Raw genomic sequence first — 18,122 nt, 5'->3', positions numbered from 1 at the left:
TGTTCTCTGGGTTCTAGTTCTCTGGTGCTGCTTGTCCTTGCTGTGTGACTTTGCTAAGTCATTTGGTGCATTTGAGCTTTACTTTCCTTATTTTTAAACTGAGGCTAATTGTGGCTGCTCAAGGAATGGTTGAGAAATAATGTATTTTAAAAGCTGTGGTAAAATGCTAGAAAAACATAAGCTATTAACCTCTGAAATTATAAGTTCAAAGAATTGTAAAACTCTGTTTTTTCTTGCAGATTTACTGTTTCTTCTGGGTCTCACGTCATCAGTGTGCATAGTGGCAGAAATTATCAAGAAGGTTGAAAGGAGCAGAGAGAAGATCCAGAAGCCTGCTAGCTCAACATCGTCGTCTTTTCTTGAAGTATGATGCATATTGCATTCTTTTATTTGCAAACTAGGAATTGCAGTCTGAGGATCGTTTAGAAGGGCAAGTTCAAGAGGATAAAATGAAGATTTGAGAACTTTTGAACTTTTTATTGACTAAAAATGAGTGTTAAAGACTTGAGACTTTAACCTGCTGAGAGTCCCAAATGAAATTATGCAACTTTGGTAACATTTTCCTTGATTTAAATTGGCTTTTGCAATTGAATGGAACTTCATAAAGTGTATGGGCAGTTATTTAATTTAAAAAAAGGTAAAACCTGAACCACCTTCTGCACTTAAAAGAGGTCTAACAGTTCAAATACACTATCTATTCTAGATAGACATGATTTTTTTTTAATTTTTAAATATTGTACTATTTATGGTGGTGGGGCTTTCTTACTAATACACAAATAAATTTAATCATTTCAAAGGCATTCTGTTTGGTTTAGGAAGTTAATTCCCAGGAGTGCCATATTTCAGCTACTGTATGTCCTTTTCCCTGCAGTGTAAGCTGTTCAGCTACCTTGTGTTATCATTTTTGTATCTCACGTTTTTTGCACAGGATGTGACCACTGTCAGATCACTGTTCTTTTCTTTCTTTTTGTGATTGAAAAGCCTATACTGCAATTTGAAGTAAATGTTTGCTTTTCTTAGTAAGTGTAAATGGTTGCCTTTTTTCTTCCTTTTTTTATTTTTGGTATGAGTCTTTGGTCTAGGAAAATTAATAAATATAGAGCTGTTGAGTAGCTTTCTAGGTAGGGTAGCTAGGGTAGGGTAGTAATTAACATTTAGTCATGGAGTTAAAAATATTTAAGACTGTTTGGGCTGAAATTGATAGCAGATTTATATTAACTTGTTATGCCTTTTTTTAGAGTTAATGTAAATACATATTTTGTCAAGTATCATCTTGACGAAGTCACCTCCTAAATATAAATCCAAGTACCTCACCTGAATATCTGAATTGTATTATTTTCAATGTCTTTTTATGTGTACTTTAAAGAATCTTTTTTAGAAAGTATAGAGTGGGAAACTTCAAGAATTGAAAAGCCTCAAACTTAACTAAACAGACAGTTTATGGACCAGAGTATAAGTGGGAGATTCTGTGCTGACCTTGGTTTCCGTGAATCTGCAGCTTTGGGGCCTAGGTGGAGCACAGCCCAGAATCTTTCCCTCTCCTGCTTCCACCAGTATCTTCTGTCTTCTTTCTGCTTTACTGGGGAAGCTAAAGAAATAGATTTGCTCGGAATGCCATCAGTTTTTGTAATAGCTGGATGGGGTATAGGTAATTTGTTTTGAGTGTGTGGCAGATTTGGGCCAGAAACTCATAATTAGAAATACATTTTCTGTTTAGTATTTCTCTCTGAAACAGAAACGGGTCTCAACTTCTTACATGTTTAATTCTTCCTAAAGTTTACTGAATTTTGTATTTTATAATTATACTCTGCAGTTTTTATCTCGAATATTAAACTGCACTGTTAGCAACACAGTACTTTTGTTAACGATAGGAAAGATACCTGTTCTGTGAGTCTGTGGGGATATAACTGAAACAATTTAGTATAAGGACCTGAAATGTCTGCAGTTTATTCCACTTTACTCTTTAAGGCTTGATAGTCAAATGTACATGGAAGCCATTGTCTAATCAACTTTTTCTTTAGTGATGGTGATGTTTCATATCTAAATTTTGTAATAAGTTTTCTTCTCTGTTACAAAGACTTCAAATACGTATTAAGTGCACGTCAATCTTTTGCTTTGCATTTTAGGTTCATATGAAATAAATATGCCTATTCCGATATATAAGATTTTAAACCTCCCCCCAGAATGATTTATTTTCAAAAGTTAAGGTTCTTCCAGTTGGGACTGTTAATGTTAAAATCATATGGATGTTGAAGATACAGAAATTACACAGTACTCATAGGACATTGAATCTGTGATTTAAAAAGAAGTGAAATGTATAATACAGATATCCATCTGTATAACAGATTTCCCACAGTAAAACAACAAATTAGTCTGTCTCTGTGTGTATTTCATATAGCATATTATCTGAATTAGCATGGATAATCCAAATGCACTAGTATCTAAATTTTTATTTTTTCCCCACTTCTTGGCCCTAAGACCTGCTAGATGTAGCCCCTAACAATACTAACTTGATTTTTCCATGTTAGACTACCTCATGAAGTTTTTTGTCCTCAAAGTGATTAAATGTCAGGGAAGAAAAGGAACTTTAATTCACCAACTAGGTAGACAGTCCTCAGAGGAGTCACACTGACTGCAGAGGAACGAGACTTAGCATGTTCTCTCAGATTTGTGCTTAGCATCGCATGACCCAGAGATGAAACAGTGTGAGACGAGGCAGACTACACAGCCTCCCCCCAGGACACAGACTTCTTTAAATAGCAGTAACTTCACTGACAAGAATAAAGCACATTTTTGTGTCTCTTGCCCTAGCAAGGCATACCTGTTACACTGACAGTCTTTCTGAGTCATTGCACATTTTGATCTCGTTCATGTAGCACCTAAGTAAAGTGAACACTGGCCATACTCACAACAGATTCTCAGTGACAGGACCTGGTTTGGTGGCAAACAATAAATATAAGATCTAAGAACCTCAGTTAACTTTACCTTGCTTTCTGCCTCTGTCACTTGGCAATTTGTGTGCATTTTATTTCTACATATGACTCCCCTGAACTTAGATGGATGAATTGACTGTCATTTGAGAAAACTTTTCTTTAGTACTTAGACGTACTAGGAATAGAAAGGTGGTGCCATCTGTGCCCTTCAAGAGTTCATGCAACAGGTTAGCTGAGGATATAACGTTAACAGGCTGTCTGATCAAAGTTCATAGTGGTATTTGCGTGTTTATTTTGAAAATACACATACATTACAAATGAATACAGTGCACATTTTACTGAAAGTTTCCGTTGACACTGACTTTTGGAAATCTTTGAAATGCCTTTTTAGAGTAAGCTGCGACCCAAATAGTAGCTGATTTGCATACTAAAACATGGTATGGATAAATGTTAAACCTAACTGGTATATGGGTAGACAGACAGATTATCCTGATAATTAAGCTCCCTTGAGCTCAGTTAGTACTTGCAATGACTATGAACTCTTGTTGGGTTTGGGGGTTTGGTTTTCAGAGTTGGTGGTTAATAATGGATAATGGTTAACCAGTCCTTGATATTAATGTAGGTATAATAGTCTTCAAATAGTTTGGTAGGTTTCTGTTTGGGAAGTTCTCAGTCTTAACTTGGAGACGAAAGTGAAATACATTAAGTACAGTGGTTAAGTGCTGCCCCAAGAGCTATAGCAGCAAAAGGAGAGAAATAACTTCATTGGAAGATGTGATCAAGGAAATTACCTGGAACAAGTGGCATCTTAATCATACCGTAAGTTGAGAAACTCCAGTCAAGGACAGCAGGATGTGGCAACCAAAAGGCATAACCTCTGCAGAGCGTTGGTGGAGTCTGGAAGGGACGGGTGAAAATCACAGGAGTTTAGGGCTACGGTAAGGCCTAGCCTAATTGGAGGGCAGGACAGACAGGCTGGAGCCTCGTGAAGGAGGTGAAGGAGAAGAATCTGAGTTACAGCCTGCTGGAAGATTTCAAGAGTGTGGAGTTGGGGTTTTTGTCTTGTAACATGCTGAGGGGGGAGTTCAGAGTTGGTAAAGACAAAACAGAGAGACTGATTAGAGAACTGTAGACGCTGCTTAGAGGGACCAATTGAGATGTGGCAGTTAGTATGGAGAGGAGAACATGGAATTTCTGCCTTCTAAGAGCATTTGACATGACCTGATAGGGGGACGAGAAGACACTACATCTTCTAGCTTTTCGGCTTGGGTACTAGAGTGTTGGGAAAATTTCCAGAGCTGAGCAGCTTTTAGTGGGACACAGGTTGATTTGAAGTGTGAAGTCTGTGATGTTCTTTTCATATTAGATGAGGTTTCTAGCCTGGGATGAATTAAACCATGGCTGACTAATTATAAGTAACAGGAAAATAATTTCTTGTTACACACATTGATTTTATACGTATATATATGTGTATGTGTAAGTAAAATGATTTCATTCCAATCCTAAAGAAAGGAAAAGTCAAAGAGTGTTCAAACTACCACACAGTTGCACTCATCTCACACATCAGCAAAGTAATGCTCAAAATTCTTCAAGCTAGGCTTCAACAGTATGTGAATGGAGAATTTCCAGATGTTCAAGCTGGATTTAGAAAAGGCAGAGGAATCAGGGATCAAATTGCCAACATTCGTTGGATCATAGAAAAAGCAAGAGAATTTCAGAAAAACATCTGCTTCATTGAAGACTATGCTAACGCCTTTGACTTTGTGGAACACAACAAACTGTGGAAAACTCTTCAAGAGATGGAAATACCAGACCACCTTACCTGCCTCCAGGGAAATCTGTATGTAGCTCAAGAAGCAACAGTTAGAACCAGACATGGAACAATGGACTGGTTCAAAATTGGGAAAGGAATATATCGAGGCTGTATATTGTCACCCTGCTCATTTAACTTATATGCAGAGTACATCATGCGAAATGCTGGGCTGGATGAACCACAAGCTGGAATCCAGATTGCTGGGAGAAAAATCAATCACCTCAGATATGCAGATGACACCACTCTTATGGGAGAGGGTGAAGAAAAACTAAAGAGCATCTTAATAAAGGTGAAAGAAGAGAGTGAAAAAGCTGACTTAAAACTCAGCATTCAAAAAACTTAGATCATGGCATCTGTTCCTATCACTTCACTATGGCATCTGTTCCCATCACTATGGCAAATAAATGGGGATGCAGTGGAAACAGTGACAGACTTTATTTTCTTGGGCTCCAAAATCACTGCAGATGGTGACTGCAGTCACTAAATTAAAAGATGCTTGCTCCTTGGAAGAAAAGCTATGACCAACCTAGACAGCATATTAAAAAGCAGAGACATTGCTTTGCTGACAAAGGTCCGTATAGTTAAAGCTATGGTTTTTCCAGTAGTCATGTATGGATGTGAGAGTTGGACCATAAAGATAGCTGAGAATTGATGCTTTTGAACTGTGGTGTTGAAGAAGACTCCTGAGAGTCCCTTGGGCTGCAAGATCAAACCAGTCAATACTAAAGGAAATCAGTCTTGAATATTCATTGGAAGGACTGATGCTGTATCTGAAGTCCCAATATTTTGGCCACCTGATGTGAAGAACTGACTCATGCGAAAAGACCCTTATGCTGGGAAAGATTGAAGGCAGGGAAGGGGACAACAGAGGCTGGATGGCATCACTGACTTGATGGATATGAATTTGAGCAAACTCTGAGAGTTGGTGATAGGGAGCCTGGCATGCTGCAGTCCATGGGGTCACAAAGAGTCGGGCACAACTTTACAACTGAACTGAAATAAAGCGATAGGAATCTAGAAAAATATAGTGATGAACCTATTTGCAAGGCAGGAATAGAAAATAAATAAGTGTATGGAGTGATAAATACGTCCATAGAGAATGGACTTGTGGACACAGTGGGGGAAGGAGGGCTAGGATGAAGTGAGCAAGTAACAGTGACATATATACACTACCACATGTAAAACAGACTGCTGGTGAGTGCCTGCGATAAAGCGCAGGAAGCTAAGCTTGGTGCTCTGTGAGGGATGTGGGGAGTTGAGAGGGTGGCTCAAGCAGAGGGGTATATGTATACATATGACTGATTCACATTGTTGTACAGAAGAAACTAATACAACATTGTAAAGCAGTTATTCTCCAATTAAAAACACATTATAAAAAATAAGCAATCAATGAATGTAACCTCAGCTTTGAGAGAGTAAGATACTTTCTGAAAGTAATTTCTTTAGTTATTAAGAGTTATGGTAAGAGTAGAAAACAGTGCTGATTTTTGTTTTTGTTTGGATTTTACGCATAGTTCTTTGGATCTCTAACCTCGTATCTCAGTGTTTCAACACAATTCACTTACTGGTCTTTTTGGACAGTAGTTCTTCAACTTGAAATCCTTTTTGCTCTGTTTTAATTTGAGAATCAGAGATTTTACCTGTTCTTCAAAGCCCAGTTGAAGAGCCAAACAGGATGGCCTTTTTAGATGGCTCTAATGGTATGTGTATGTATGTGTGTGTGAGGGGTAAATACTGGTTAAAATAAATGCAGCCATAAGTTTGCATATACAACTGTGGGATTTTATTTTTTAGAAAGCATTACATTAGAAGGCATTACATTTAGAAAGCATTAAGTACAAGTCACTTAAGTGATAAATGCAGATAGAAATTTGCTATAATCTTCTCTTTTCATTCAGAGTAAATTTAGGTGGTGGAAGTTTGGGTAGGAAAAACATTTTGAGGCTTTAGTTTTGATCCTTATAAATTCCTCTCTGATGTAGACCTGCCAGCACTCCATGTACCTGAGAGTGTGGGGCCTGCTCGTGTCTGCACTGCTCCAGGTAGGCAGTGTTTCCTGTGCGGATCACAGGATGTACCTGGTTCTGCCATTCTGTTCCCTTCGTGTTTGAGTCTAGCCAAATTGGCAGATATCCTGGCAAAGGCCTATACGTCTACAGTGGCCCCATGGCTGCTGGCCTGGCTGAACTGCCTTTATACATCAGTCCCAGTTGCCCCATCACCATTATTACTTCAGCAGTAATTGCATTCTTACTACTTAGATGAGGGTAGAAATTATATCTCACAGTATTAAGAGCACACAGTGTGGGAAATTGGGCACACTGTTCTACATGACCCTAAAGATATATTTTTGTTTTCTGAGTATTTTCAGCCTTTGAATTAAAAAAAAATATATGCTCTTTGATACAGGTTTTTTCTTTTTTTTAAATACCAATTCACTCAGCTATACTAAAGTAGTTTTCTATTGAGGCCTTCCCTGTTACACAGAAGTGACAATTTGGTGTCATCTGTGGTTATAAAATACCATAATGCCTTGACCATTTGCTCTTTTTCATCAAGTCTGCACCTTAAAAGCCAATATGAAACAACTGGTTATGTGAGTCTCACAAAATATTATCTTTGAGCAATACATAGCAGACCCCAACCAAAGGGCAGAAAAACGTATGCTTGGTAAAAAGGACACAACAGATTTCATATTGAAGCATTGCTAATGGATTTTCAGTTTAGTTCTGCCACTCAGTCATGTCCAACTCTTTGTGACCCCATGATTGCAGCATGCCAGGCCTCTCTGACCATCAGCAACTCCCGGAGTTCACTCAAACTCACGTCCACTGAGTCAGTGATGCCATCCAGCCATCTCATCCTCTGTCATCCCCTTCTGCCCCCAATCCCTGCCAGCATCAGAGTCCTTTCCACAGTCACCTCTTCGTATGAAGTGGTGAAAGTACTGGAGTTTCAGCTTTAGCATCGTTCCTTCCAAAGAACACCCAGGACTGATCTCCTTTAGAATGGACTGGTTGGAACTCCTTGTAGCCTAAGAAACTCTCAAGAGTCTTCTCCAACACCATAGTTCAAAAGAATAAATTCTTCGGCGCTCAGCCTTCTTCACAGTCCAACTCTCACATCCATACATGACTACTGGAAAAACCATAGCTCTGACTAGACGGACCTTTGTTGGCAAAGTAATGTCTCTGCTTTTGAATATACTATCTAGGTTGGTTGTAACTTTCCTAGAAGTAAGCATCGTTTAATTTCATGGCTGCAATCACCATCTGCAGTGATTTGGGAGCCCAAAAAATAAAGTCTGACATTGTTTTCACTGTTTCCCCATCTATTTCCCATGAAGTGATGGGACTGGATGCCATGATCTTCGTTTTCTGAATGTTGAGCTTTAAGCCAACTTTTTCACTCTCGACTTTCAGTTTCATCAAGAGGCTTTTTAGTTCCTCTTCACTTTCTGCCATAAGGGTGGTGTCATCTGCATATCTGAGGTTATTGATATTTCTCCTGGCAATCTTGATTCCAGCTTGTGCTTTTTCCAGCCCAGCGTTTCTCATGATGTACTCTGCATGGAAGTTAAATAAGCAGGGTGACAGTATACAGCCTTGACGTACTCCTTATCCTATTTGGAACCAGTCTGTTGTTCCATGTCCAGTTCTAACCGTTGCTTCCTGACCTGCATATAGGTTTCTCAAGAGGCAGGTCAGGTGGTCTGGTATTCGCATCTCTCTCAGAATTGTCCACAGTTTCTTGTGATCCACACAGTCAAAGGCTTTGGCATAGTCAATAAAGCAGAAATAGATGTTTTTCTGGAACTCTCTTGCTTTTTCCATGATCCAGCGGATGTTGGCAATTTGACCTCTGGTTCTTCTGCCTTTTTTAAAACTAGCTTGAACATCTGGAAGTGCATGGTTCACGTACTGCTGAAGCCTGGCTTGGAGAATTTTGAGCATTACTTTACTAGCGTGTGAGATGAGTGCAATTGTGCGGTAGTTTGAGCATTCTTTGGCATTGTCTTTCTTTGGGACTGGCATGAAAACTGACCTTTTCCAGTCCTGTGGCCACTGCTGAGTTTTCCAAATTTCCTGGCATACTTAGTCCAGCACTTTCACAGCATCATCTTTCAGGGTTTGAAATAGCTCAACTGGAATTCCATCACCTCCACTAGCTTTGTTCGTAGTGATGCTTTCTAAGATCCACTTGACTTCACATTTCAGGATGTCTGGCTCTAGGTGAGTGATCACACCATCATGATTATCTGGGTCGTGAAGCTCTTTTATGTACAGTTCTTATGTGTATTCTTGCCACCTCTTCTTAATATCTTCTGCTTCTTTTAGGTCCAGACCATTTCTGTCCTTTATCGAGCCCATCTTTGCATGAAATGTTCCCTTGGTATCTCTGATTTTCTTGAAGAGATCTCTAGTCTTTCCCAATCTGTTGTTTTCCTCTATTTCTTTGTATTGATCGCTGAGGAACGCTTTCTTATGTCTCCTGGCTATTCTCTGGAACTCTGCATTCAGATGCTTATATCATCTCTTTTCTCCTTTGCTTTTTGCTTCTCTCCTTTTCACAGCTATTTGTAAGGCCTCCCCAGATAGCCATTTTGCTTTTTTGCCTTTTTTTCCATGGGGATGGTCTTGATCCCTGTCTCCTGTACAATGTCATGAACCTCTGTCCATAGTTCATCAGGCACTCTATCAGATCTAGTCCCTTAAATCTTTTTCTCACTTCCACTGTATAATCATAAGGGATTTGATTTAGGTAATATCTGAATGGTCTAGTGGTTTTCCCTACTTCAATTTCAGTGTGAATTTGGCAATAAGGAATTCATGATCTGAGCTGCAGTCAGCTCCTGGTCTTGTTTTTGCTGACTGTATAGAGCTTCTCCATCTTTATTAGCTGCAAAGAATATAATCAATCTGATTTCGGTGTCAACTATCTGGTGATGTCCATGTGTAGAGTCTTCTCTGGTGGTGTTGTAAGAGGGTGTTTGCTATGACCAGTGCATTCTCTTGGGAACGCTCTATTAGCCTTTGCCCAGCTTCATTCTGTATTTCAAGGCCAAATTTGCCTGTTACTCCAGGTGTTTCCTGACTTCTGACTTTTGCATTCCAGTCCCCTATAATGAAAAGGACATCTTTATTGGGTGTTAGTTCTAAAAGGTCTTGTAGGTCTTCATAGAACTGTTCAACTTCAGCTTCTTCAGCGTTACTGGTTGGGGCATAGATTTGGATTACCGTGATATTGAATGGTTTGCCTTGGAAATGAACAGAGATCATTCTGTTGTTTTTGAGTTTGCATCCAAGTACTGCATTTCGGACTCTTTTGTTGACATGATGGCTACACCATTTCTTCTAAGGGATTCCTGCCCGCAGTAGTAGATATAATGGTCATCTGAGTTAAATTCACCCATTCCAGTCCATTTTAGTTTGCTGATTCCTAGAATGTCAGCGTTCACTCTTGCCATCTCCTGTTTCACCACTTCCAATTTGCCTTGATTCATGGACCTGACATTCCAGGTTCCTATGCAATATTGCTCTTTACAGCATCGGACCTTGCTTCTATCACCAGTCACATCCACAACCGGGTATTGTTTTTGCTTTGGCTCTGTCCCTTCATTCTTTCTGGAGTTATTTCTCCACTGATCTCTAGTAGCATATTGAGCACCTACTGACCTGGGAAGTTCCTCTTTCGGTATCCTATCATTTTGCCTTTTCATACTATTCATGGCGTTCTCAAGGCAAGAATACTGGTTTGCCATTCCCTTCTTCAGTGGACCACATTCTGTCAGACCTCTCCACCATGACCCGCCTGTCTCGGGTGGCCCCACATGGCATGGCTTAGTTTCATTGAGTTAGCTAAGGCTGTGGTCTGTGTGATTAGATTGACTAGTTTTCTGTGAGTAGGTTTCAGTGTGTCTGCCCTCTGATGCCCTCTAGCAACACCTACTGTCTTACTTCGGTTTCTCCTACCCTGGACATGGTGTATCTCTTCATGGGTGCTCCAGCAAAGTGCTTCCACTGCTCCCTACCTTGGACGAGGGATATCTCCTCACTGCCACCTCTCGTGACCTTGGACGTGGGGTTGCTCCTCTCGGCTGCCGCCCCAGATTGATGGATTTTAGGGAGTTATTATAAATGAGTGTGTCTTCATGGTCCTTTATCATATTCATCCATATAGTTGCATAATATGACTGCATTGGAATTTATAAGCATCTTTCTCATGGAGTAGATCTAGGTAGATAGCCCATAAATTAGAGGTGCTAAAAATTAAGAAATACTGTTTAATGTCTTTCTAACTCACCCACATAGGGCTGTTAATTTAATCTAGGGGATGAGAGACCATGGCCCAGAAATTTTATTGGCACACAAGTACTCACATTCACTTCCATATTGTTTCCACTGCATTCGTGTTGGTCTTTCATAGAAGGTTGTCTCTGATGTAGCTGTTCACAAAGAGCAGAATAAGGCCTCTGGTTCAGTGGACCAGAAAGGAGGAGGCATCAATCTTCTCTATCCTCCAGTTTCTCAACAAGGTATTCTGTCTGATATGGACGCAGCTGATACCAGATTTCCTGTCAGTGACTCCTGGGTCTCCTCCAAGGCTCCTGTCTGTGGGAAAAGTCAGGGACTCAGTCTGTTCTCAGAACATCATCAACAGGAAGGACATGGCAGCTGTTACTGGTCCACCTCATCACCAAGGCTCCCTCTTACAGTGGGCGGGGGTGTTCTGATCTGTTGTCCCATCTGAGTTATGCTTTTTAATACACACAGGGCCTCCTCCCCCTGCCCTACACACACCCCACTCACCTGCTCCTCTGTTTACTTGTCCTTCTCACCCCCTTGGATGGACTTCCTTCTTGTCAGTTGTTTCCTCCTAACACAAACACAAAAACAGGCATCATTGTTTGAGCAGGCTGAAGTATATTATCCAAAATATACTATCAGTCCAGTCTTACAGAGAAAGAACATTCTAAACCAACATATTTGCACAATATATTTCTACAGTAAATTTATGACAGGATTTCTTAGTGAGTTCTCCTTGGCTGTTCGACTTACCAAAATAGCTTTGCAAAATGATTTATGATGATCATAATAGGGTCAGTGTGTTTAAAAAAAACTTGCATAAATCTGGGAGCTTAACAGAGCTATAGTGCTTTGATTGGGAACTTGGATTTGTGAATGTCACCATTCCCAGGTTTCAGGGCCAAAGGCCCCCTGCCCACCATTTTTGCCTCTTGTTTTCCTCAGTTTTGGGGGGCTAGACAAGGGACTGTCAGAAGCTTGCTTTCTTAATGGCATCCTTCCTAGAATCTTAACTGTTAGAGACAGTTCTCTGATTATAATAGTTGTTGTTCAGTAACCCAGTCATGTCCGACACTTTCCGACCCCACGGACTGCAGGATGCCAGGCGACCCTGTCTTTCACCATCTCCGAGAGCTTTCCCAAACTCATGCCTGTTGGGTCTGTGATGCCATTCAGCCGTCTTTCCCATCATCAGGAACTTTTCCAGTGAGTTTTCTGTTCACATCAGATGACCAAAATACTGGAGCTTCAGCATCAGTCCTTCCAGTGAATATTCAGTCTTTATCTCTCTTAATATTGACTGGTTTGATCTTGCTGTCCAAGGGACTCTTGGGAGTCTTCTCCAGCACCACAGTTCGAAGGCATCAGTTCTTTGGCGTTCTGCTTTCTTTATGATCCAGGTGTCACAACCATACGTGACCACTGGGAAGACCATAGCCTTGACTATTTGGACCTTTGTTGGCAGACTAACGTGTCTGCTTTTCAACATGCTGTTTAGGTTTGTGATCGCTTTCTTGCCAAGAAGCAATCATCTTCTGATTTCATGGCTGCAGTCACCATCCACAGTGATTCTGGAGCCCAAGAAAAGGAAATCTGTCACTGCTTCTACCTTTTCCCCTTTTTGCCATGCAGTAATAGGGCCAGATGCCATGACCTTAGTTTTTTAATATTTAGTTTTAAGCCAGCTCTTTTCATTCTCTTCCTTCACTCTCATCAGGATGCTCTTTCGTTCCTCTTTGCTTTCCCATTAAAGTGTATCATCTGCATATCTGAGATTGTTGATGTTTCTCCCTCCTATCTTGATTCCAGTTTGTAACTCATCCAGCCCGGCATTTCTCATGATGTGTTCAGCATATAGGTTAAACAAACAGGGTGACAGCAGACAGCACTGTTGTACTCCTTTCTCGATCTGGAACCAATCGGTTGTTCCACAGGGGGTTCTAACTTGCTTCTTGACCTGCACATAGGTTTCTCAGGAGAGAGGTAAGATGATCTGTATTTCCATCTCTTTAAGAGCATTCCAGTTTGTCACGATCTACACAGACAAAGGCTTTAGTGTAGTCAATGAAACAGATAGATTTTTCTGAAATGTCCTTGCTTTTTCTACAATCCAGCAAATGTTGGCAATTTGATGTCTAGCTCCTCCTTCTTTTTCAAAGGATTACAATAGTACAGTATACTTATTGCAGATATTTGTAAACAGCGGAGGAGGAAAACACTTCATGATCTCAACACTCAAAGACTTTAATTCAGGCTTCTCTCTACTTAAGCACCTAAAAGCTGTGTTTAACTTAACATATCCACCAAGGTGGTTATGTCCCTGGTGCCTCAGTGGTAAAGAATCCACCTGCTAATGCTGGAGACACAGATTCAATCCCTGGGTTGAGAACATCCCCTGGAGAAGGAAATGGCAACCCACTCCAGTATTCTTGCCTGGGAAATCCCATGGACAGAGGAGCCTGGTGGATTACAGTCCTTGGGGTTGCAAAAGAGTTGGACACGACTTAGGGACTAAAAAACAGCAACAGTCTGCAACAGAACCCCCAGTTCCCTCATTTTAAACTATACCCCATCCTACAGAAATATTGAATGACAGCTGAATAGGAAATCTGAAAATAAGGTTTTTTCTTTTTAATGAAAACAAAAATGCTGTGTTGGCAGTTTCAGCCGATTTTAGCTGTTCTCATTGGTATGTTTTTTAACTCCATTTTTTAGAGTAATATTAATATGTATTTACTCAAAGGTTTCCATAGCAGAACAAGTTCACTTTTAATAAGATTAATCTACCTATTTTGAAATAGAGCTCATTACTCTGCATCCATGACAGCATGCATTGAGTAGACTTGTTTTTCCTGTCCACATCCTTTGATTTATTCCATCATTACAAGGAACACACATAAGCCAGACACAGGAAGATGGGGAAGGGGGTGACGGCTGGATACACACACAGCAGTTTTTCAAGAAGAACAAGCACTTTAGTTAATCCTCCAAAAAACCCTAATTATACATATCAACATGCCTGAAAAGTCTTCCCAATCCTGTATGCTAGATCATGTGATGCTTATAATGTTTTCACAGAGACAAATGATTCAGTCTTACAAATTATCAAAAATCCAGCGTTGATACATTTTTATTGTTTAATTTTGTTTTTGGCAAAAACATTCCTAGGTATTCCTTGATCCTGATGATAGTGGGTTATATTGTACACAGAAATCTCCAAGTATCTCCTAAAGCGATAATGGGAAAATTTCTTAAAATATGTACAATTTAGCTATTTTAATCAAAACTTAAGCTATATTAACCAAATACCTAAAATGCTACCTATACTAGTTAGGAATAAAAGTGATTGCGTGTGGGGGAATTCCGTGGTGGTCCAGTGGTTAGGACTTGGCACTTTCACTGGTGGTGCCTGCGTTCAGTCCCTGGTTGGGGAATTGAGATCCCACAAGCCACATTGTGAGGCCAAAAAAAAAAAAAAGTGACTGAATGTGCATATGTAACATGTGGAATTTCTCTCCCTGAACACTAAATCCAGTGAAACTAGCTAGAACAATTCTCCATGTTTTACCTCTTCATTTCTTTCACCCATTTTAACAGACTGGTACACTGCCTAGGGGCAGTACATGCCTTTGAAATTTAAAATGCATCTTAGAATTATTATAGCTGGATGGGCTTGAATTATACTATTATTCAGACCTGGAAAGAAATGCTAAAGCAGTGTATCCTGTATGGCTGAGAAAGCTGTTGCTGCAAGTTGAGAGCCATCTTTTTAATAGACATCTCTCCAGAAGAAAGAGTATTTCATTTTAAATTGGTACAAGTACAGAATCATTTCTAGCTGCCCTGACTGAAATGCACCAATGAAAGACATTATGAGATAAATATTGAGTACTCCACTAACAGTGCACTAAGAATCCAGGGTCACTGTGTCTGGAGTCGGATATGAGAGTTTGTCCTTTTACAGAAGTGGAACTATATCTCCTGGTCTTGCGAGTGACTGCTTGCTGGGTGCTGCCAGGTTCGTGGTGTGCAAACCAGCCAAATGGCATGTGCTAGAGATCAGTGTTCCATGAACTCTGACTGGTCTCCTTAGGGTTACGGGATAGGGCCAGGATAGCACCCTTGCAGCTGCAGGAAAAGGTAACGCTTGCTCCTAATTTTCTCTTGTCTCTAAACACGTCCTGAAGTCTCAAATTGGGTTTAAAAGCACTACAGAAAATTCCTTGATAACAAGAAAAAAGGACAGAAGCAGCGAAATGCCCACACAAGGCCTGTTCCTTCTGGTCTTTATTCATTGTTTCCTGGAGTTGAGCTTGGCTGCTGCTTTGCACCCTCCCAGCACTTCTCCACTTTCCAGTGTGCCTTCAGCCTGGCAGCTCTGCTAAAGCTGTGCTAATGTTCTCACATTCTTGCCCTTCTCAACTCAGCCATATTTAACAATGTTGACCTGCTTTGCCTCTGCAAGAGTCTGCCATGAGCTCTGGTAGCCACTGGTTTTACGATGCCGTATGTTTCTGCCCAGCACCCTCATTTCTCCCAAAGCCCTTGCTTTGCTCTTGGCTCTCAGGTGTGGATTTAATAATAGCTGTCATTTGCGGCATGTTTTTAGTACTGGCCACTGTGTTAACTAACTTAAAAGTACACATCATTTTATCCCTTGGACAACAATGTGAACTATTCTGATTCCAGTTTTACAGATAGGGTGTGTGTGTATGCTCAGTCATGTCCAACTGTTTGCAGCCCCAGGACCTGTAGCCATCAGCCTCCTCTATTTTCCAGGCTAGAATACTGGAGTGGGTTGCCATTTCCTACTCCAGCAGATAGGGTAACTGAGGCATTATTGGTTCATTTATTTTATGCACAAAGGAGGAAAAGATAATTGTAAGATCTTTCTAGCTTCTAAAACTAATTGGTTTGAGTTAGAAATTCAAACATGAAATTAATTTGAATTCCTTTTCTGTCATAATTATTAAGAAAGGCCTTTAAATTTATATTTATAGGATATACATATTCAACTCCCCACGTCCAGGTATCTCAAAAAGGACTTGCACAAATAAAAAGTTTAATCACAGCTAAACAGAACAACATCACATTATAGTGTTTTTCTCTCTCCAGCTTTATTCCTAAAATTTATTGATCTTAGCTGTCCAAAGTTCTTTTTATTACTTAGATTGCTAATTGAAGACTTAACATCCCCAAAGACTCAAGTGAAATTTCAGTAGCTAGAACTGAATCAGAAAGAGCAAGGTCTAAAGACTTGATTAAAAACCACAGGAAACAGGTTTTCCAAGTGGAGTATGTGACGTTCTACACGTGCTCCCGTCCCCACCTGTACTGCCTCCAGATCACGTCTCTACCTCTCCGCCAAGCTCCAAAGCCACGTCTGAGAATCCTCAGGTTTTGCCTCCTTGTCTTCATGGCTGCTCTCTCCTGACTGTAGCCTTCAGTCTGTACTTTGCCATTTTGCATCTGATGAACTGCATCATAAAATATTCTCATTATTTCCCTGTCTCACCTCCCCTTGCAGCTTACACAAGTATGACTTTGGAGGTCAGGTACTATGTCATATTTCTTTGGTAAACCCCTTCGGATGTACTGTGGAGCACTTGTGACCTCTTGCTTAATATACACAGGAGAAGATACATACCACAGTAGGTAACTTTCCTGAATTCTCACAGTAAGAGTTAATGGACATTATTAGATTTCAACTTTACTGCAAGGCTATACAGTTTCAAGCGAATGGGCCTAACTCCAACAGTGAAAGAAAGGAACCTGTTTTTTTACATCTACTGAAAGAAGGAAGGCTCCTTCGATTGAAAAATTCCTGTTAATGAAAGAAAAAGGTAAATGATACAATTCAATTTTGAATTGTAGCTGTACACAATTAAATTATGTAGCCCTACACTCTTCAGTTTGGTGCCTATCAAATCAGTACACTTGCCAAAGCAGAACTGGGAAAGAATGGTTTTTCATGCAAGGTTGGTGGTTTTAAAAAGCAGCAAAATATTGTAAAGCAATTATCTTCTAATTAAACATTTTTTAAATAAAGCAGTGTTGATGATAAGCCAGGAAATAAGACAATGCTACTAGTATAATTTCTCGACTGGCTCCCAGCTCCAAGAATCAAGGCAGAGAATTTTGATATGCCAAAGATCTTACATGCTTGTGTAACTCAATGAAACTATGAGCCATACTGTGCAAGACCACCCAAGATAGATAGGTCATAGTGGAGAGTTCCGACAAAACGTGATCCACTGGAGGAGGGAATGGCAAGCCACTCCAGTACTCTTGCCGTGAGAACCCCATGAGTAGTGCAGAAATAACAAGATAGGCCTGCTCAAAAAACAGCTGAAACCACATTTAGCTGCTGATGGAATATAGCAATGAGACAGCAAAGACAGCAGAACACCATCTGCATGAATACATAAAAGATGAAGGTTGGAGTATACTCTCAGACTTGCCCAAATATACTCATTCCACTTGCTTTTCTATTTTCAGTTCTTTATTTAGAACTGGCCATGTCTTCACTGTTCTGTAGGTGTTTCTAATGTTGGTAGCCTCTAGTGTGTTCCAGAGCAGTGCCTTTCAAAGTCTTGACTGCAGTCCACAGTAAGAAGTCGCACAATCCATGATATGTGTATCTGATAATTCCATTTAAAAATGCTGGCTAAGACATCAAATTACTTGCACATCTCACCACCAGGATGCTGTTTCTTCTCTTGTTGGGACCATTAACAGTTTCAATTTCTGTTCAAAAAGTGCTCATCAGCCCTGCCATGGGCTCTTGTCAAAGTACTTAAGAGTCTCATTTTCTGTCTGACTGCTTCTATCTTCCAGGGTCTAGACCTTTCCTAATAAAGGATGAAGAAGACACAGTTGTAAAAAAGTTGTTTTAAATGATGATAAGTCAGCTTCAGCTTATAGGAAGTAACTGACATAGGATTTCTGTTCTTTTTGAAAAGAACATAGCTTGGACTGAGTTGCTGCAATTTGAAGACTGTAGACTATTATTAACTTACTGAAGTGGAACGTGGCAAGTACAAACATGTTTTCACATGTGTTTAAGAAATA

The 18,122-nt window shown here is 40.1% G+C and overlaps 1 protein-coding gene across 1 annotated transcript in view; it reads left to right on the top strand.

Moving 5' to 3' along the window:
- The window catches only part of ATP2C1 (ATPase secretory pathway Ca2+ transporting 1), a 164,613-nt gene extending 162,346 nt beyond the window's left edge, over positions 1 to 2,267 (top strand). Inside the window, exon 27 of the mRNA XM_068974943.1 lies at positions 240 to 2,267. Coding sequence (XP_068831044.1) covers positions 240 to 370 — 131 coding nt within the window. The 3' untranslated portion in view covers positions 371 to 2,267. The remainder of the gene's footprint in view (positions 1 to 239) is intronic.
- Positions 2,268 to 18,122: the final 15,855 nt, after the last annotated feature.

This window comes from Capricornis sumatraensis, chromosome 1, assembly GCF_032405125.1.
Source record: "Capricornis sumatraensis isolate serow.1 chromosome 1, serow.2, whole genome shotgun sequence".
NCBI lineage: Eukaryota > Metazoa > Chordata > Mammalia > Artiodactyla > Bovidae > Capricornis > Capricornis sumatraensis.
This window is presented reverse-complemented; position numbering and strand designations above follow the sequence as displayed.